This window comes from Coturnix japonica, chromosome 16 (genome assembly GCF_054131305.1).
Source record: "Coturnix japonica strain WE chromosome 16, WE-NBRP24, whole genome shotgun sequence".
NCBI classification, from domain to species: Eukaryota; Metazoa; Chordata; class Aves; order Galliformes; family Phasianidae; genus Coturnix; species Coturnix japonica.
The window spans coordinates 14,654,831-14,658,185 of NC_140678.1; the positions used below are offsets into that span (position 1 = coordinate 14,654,831).

At 50.3% G+C, this 3,355-nt stretch overlaps 1 protein-coding gene across 1 annotated transcript; it reads right to left on the reverse strand.

Annotated features, from left to right (window-relative positions):
• Positions 1-210: 210 nt before the first annotated feature.
• LOC146758281 (olfactory receptor 14J1-like) lies at positions 211-1,271 on the reverse strand. Its single transcript, XM_085517263.1, has one exon. It carries the CDS (start codon positions 1,263-1,265, stop codon positions 300-302), a length of 966 nt encoding a protein of 321 aa, XP_085373389.1. The 5' UTR covers positions 1,266-1,271; the 3' UTR covers positions 211-299.
• Positions 1,272-3,355: the final 2,084 nt, after the last annotated feature.

Sequence of the window (3,355 nt, forward strand, 5' to 3'; positions counted from 1 at the left end):
GATTGTGGGCTTCTGAGAACATCCGACCCCGACAGCTCCAGAAATGTCTCAAGAAGGAGCACAGACAGAGTAACTGCACGTCCTCAATTCTTTTAAGGTTCACGGAGAGCCTGATTCATTATGTACAGTGCGTCTGGGCTACACTAAGAAGTTACAAGCTGAAGAGGAATTGATTTGAATAATGACATTTTAGTAAAGAGCATTACAGTATTTTAAAAAAAAAGAATAAGATTTAATACATTACACTTATAAAAATCGATTGAAACAAAACAAAGAGTTTGCAACAGTAAAAAGCTGCATTACATGTCATGAATTCCAATAGACAGGCAATTCACTGCATTTAAAACACATCTGGTCATAACATCTCTCACAGCATTCTTGACTTCATGGTTCCTCATGATGTAGATGAGGGGGTTTACTGCTGGAGGCACCACTGAGTACAGAAGCGCCACCATCAGGTCCATGGATGGGGAGGAAATGGACGGGTGCCTCAGGTAGGCAAAAAAGGCAGTGCTGAGAAACAGGGTGACCACGGCCAGGTGAGGGAGGCATGTGGAGAAGGCTTTGTGCCGTCCCTGCTCAGATGGCATCCTCAGCACAGCAAGGAAGATCTGCACATAGGACACAACTATGAAAACAAAGCACCCAAAGGCTAAATTGGAACTAAAAATGAGAAACACAACTTCCCTGAGATTTGATTCTGAGCAGGAGAGCTTGAGGATCTGGGGGATTTCACAGAAAAACTGGTTCACAACATTGCCTTGGCAGAGAGGCAGTGAAAACGTACTGGCAGTGTGCAGCAGGGAATAGAGAAGCACAGTGCCCCAGGCAGCTGCTGCCATGGTGGCACAAGCTCTGCTGTCCATCAAGGTCCCGTAGTGCAGGGGCTTGCAGATGGCAATGTAGCGGTCATAGGACATGATGGTGAGAAGGGAATACTCTGCTGAGAGGAAGAAGGTAAAGAAAAAGAGCTGTGCAGCACATCCTGTGTAGGAGATGGCCCTGGTGTCCCAGAGGGCGTTGGCCATGGCTTTGGGGAGAGTGGTGGAGATGCAGCCCAGGTCAAGGAGGGCCAGGTTGAGGAGGAAGAAGTACATGGGGGTGTGCAGGCGGCGGTCGCAGGCTACGGCTGTGCTGATGAGGCCGTTGCCCAGGAGGGCAGCCAGGTAGATGCCCAGGAAGAGCCAGAAGTGCAGGAGCTGCAGCTGCCGCGTGTCTCCCAACGGCAGCAGGAGGAACTCGCTGATGGAGCTGCTGTTGGGCATCTGCTGTTGTTGGGCTTGGAGTCCTGCTCAGAGTGCAGAAGATAATGACAAGTCCAGACCATTCTCAGAGACACTCCTCCCTCTATACTATGAAATGTTTTTATTCTCTTACAACAGTGTACATTTAGCACCATTACTTGCATTTAATTTCATGTATTTCAACATTCCTTAAGCAGAAGCAGCATATGGTGCTCTGACCTTCCTCTTATTTTCTTATCACTACTCCCTGGATATTTTCATCTGTTTCATGTCTCATATCTTTACCCCAAGTGCTCTTAGAGCCCCCTACCCCAGCTTCTGTGGCATTCAGTTTCAGTTAGAAAATGCTGCCTGTTTGTAGGATAAGTGAATTATTCATGCCTACAGAAAATGATGATAATTCCATCCTTCGAGAAAGGGGAGACTGAAAGCACATCATGTGTGACTGTTCACAAAACAAGCAATTGACTGACGAAAAATTCTCAGAACTCTTATTGCCCCTTTTAGATTTCTGACTCCAAACCTTTTTGCCTCAGAACAGGAAATGAAAACCCCCTGCCTTGGCTCTCCTTTTGCAAAGGACCCTAGGAAACATACTGTTGTGCAGTGGAGCTGTGATCCCCTGCCCCAGGCAGCAGCTGTGGCAGCACAAGCCCTGCCGGGGGCTCCTTCCCCCCACCCGTCTCCCCGCAGCGCCCTGGGCAGCTCCCCGGGCAGGCTGAGTGCTGAGCCTGGCAGGCGGCAGAGTCCCATACCCGGCACACAGCCCCTGGGGCACAGCAGGGACCCTGCTCTGAAGGACAGCCCTGGGCACCTGTCTCAGCTGGAGCAGAAAGCTTTTTCCACAGTAAAGAAACATGCAGTGCCTGCAGTCAGATCTCCTATGGGATGTCCCAGTTATAGTTATCCCTTAATTAAAAGCAGCTCATGGTCTTCATTGAGACTTACCTTGTCATGGTCTGTGAGCAATGCTCCTGCAGTGAGCTCACAGCCCACTCACACTTCACACTTCCTGTAAGTTCTCTTCAATTTCTCTCCTCTCCTTCTGTCACCTGCAGGCTGTGCTGTGCACAAGAGCTGCTCCTGGGCACAGCTGTCTCTCTGCAGCCCTGCACACTTTTATGAGCTCCCTGTGTCCCAGGAGCCTGGACAAGCAAGCAGCAGATGATGTCATTTTTATCCTTCCCACTCGTGTCCCCTGACACATCCCTGGGTCTTCATGGCCAACAGCTCCTGAAAGACAACAGCATCATGACTGTGCTTTGAAATTCGCTCAATTAACCACCACATGTCCAGTGGTCAGTGACTGATTGGAGACATATGGGGAGTGCTCCCAGAGTTCGTTTGATGAAACACTAAGGGCACCCAGACAAGGAAGGCGAGGTTTGGACTTTCCCTGTGCAGGACAGTGATCCAGCTGAGGCAGTGCAGGAGTCTCACCCCTTGACAGAAATCCTGGAGCTGAAATGGGATTCAGCTCCCTACACACCCACAGGAGCTGGGATTCCTCTGATTCAGTTCAGAAGTGCACAAGGAGTTGCCTGCATGTGAGCTCCTGCTCTGAGTCCTCGGCCCTTCAGCAGGGAGGCAGCTGCTCACACACAGACACTGGGTGATGCCCAAGGTGCCTGGGCTGCTCCTGATGTGTGCCAGTGCTTGTAAACTGTGTGGGAAGTCCCTGAGATAGACAGCTCCTTCCTGGGCATCAGCTGAGGGCCAGAGAGGGGATAGCACCGGCTGTCTGGTGAATTCACATGCAGCTGCAAGTGCAGCACAGGGCCTTCAGCAAAGTCATGCCCATGGTGTGTCCGTGCTGCTACGTCACCTCCAAGACCCACGATCGGTCTAATGTTTGTGTGCCACCTTCTGCACACTGATACCATAGATGAGCTATCCAGTCAGGCTATGTCCAGTGATGCTTTTCAATTAGGATGTTTACTTCTGTGGTTTTGCACTAATGCAAACACCAACACACAAGAAGCTAGAAATCTTGGTAGAGCTGCTGGCCTGAGCTCCTGTTTGGACCACGGGGACACAGTTTAATGGCTTCCACAACTGCACTGTAGCACAAGGGGGATATCAAGTCTTTAGGATGGATGGGTGAGGAGACA

What these genes read in the sequence shown, in the direction of transcription:
- LOC146758281 (XM_085517263.1), bottom strand. Translation starts at nt 1,265, where the DNA reads ATGCCCAACAGCAGCTCCATCAGCGAGTTCCTCCTGCTGCCGTTGGGA.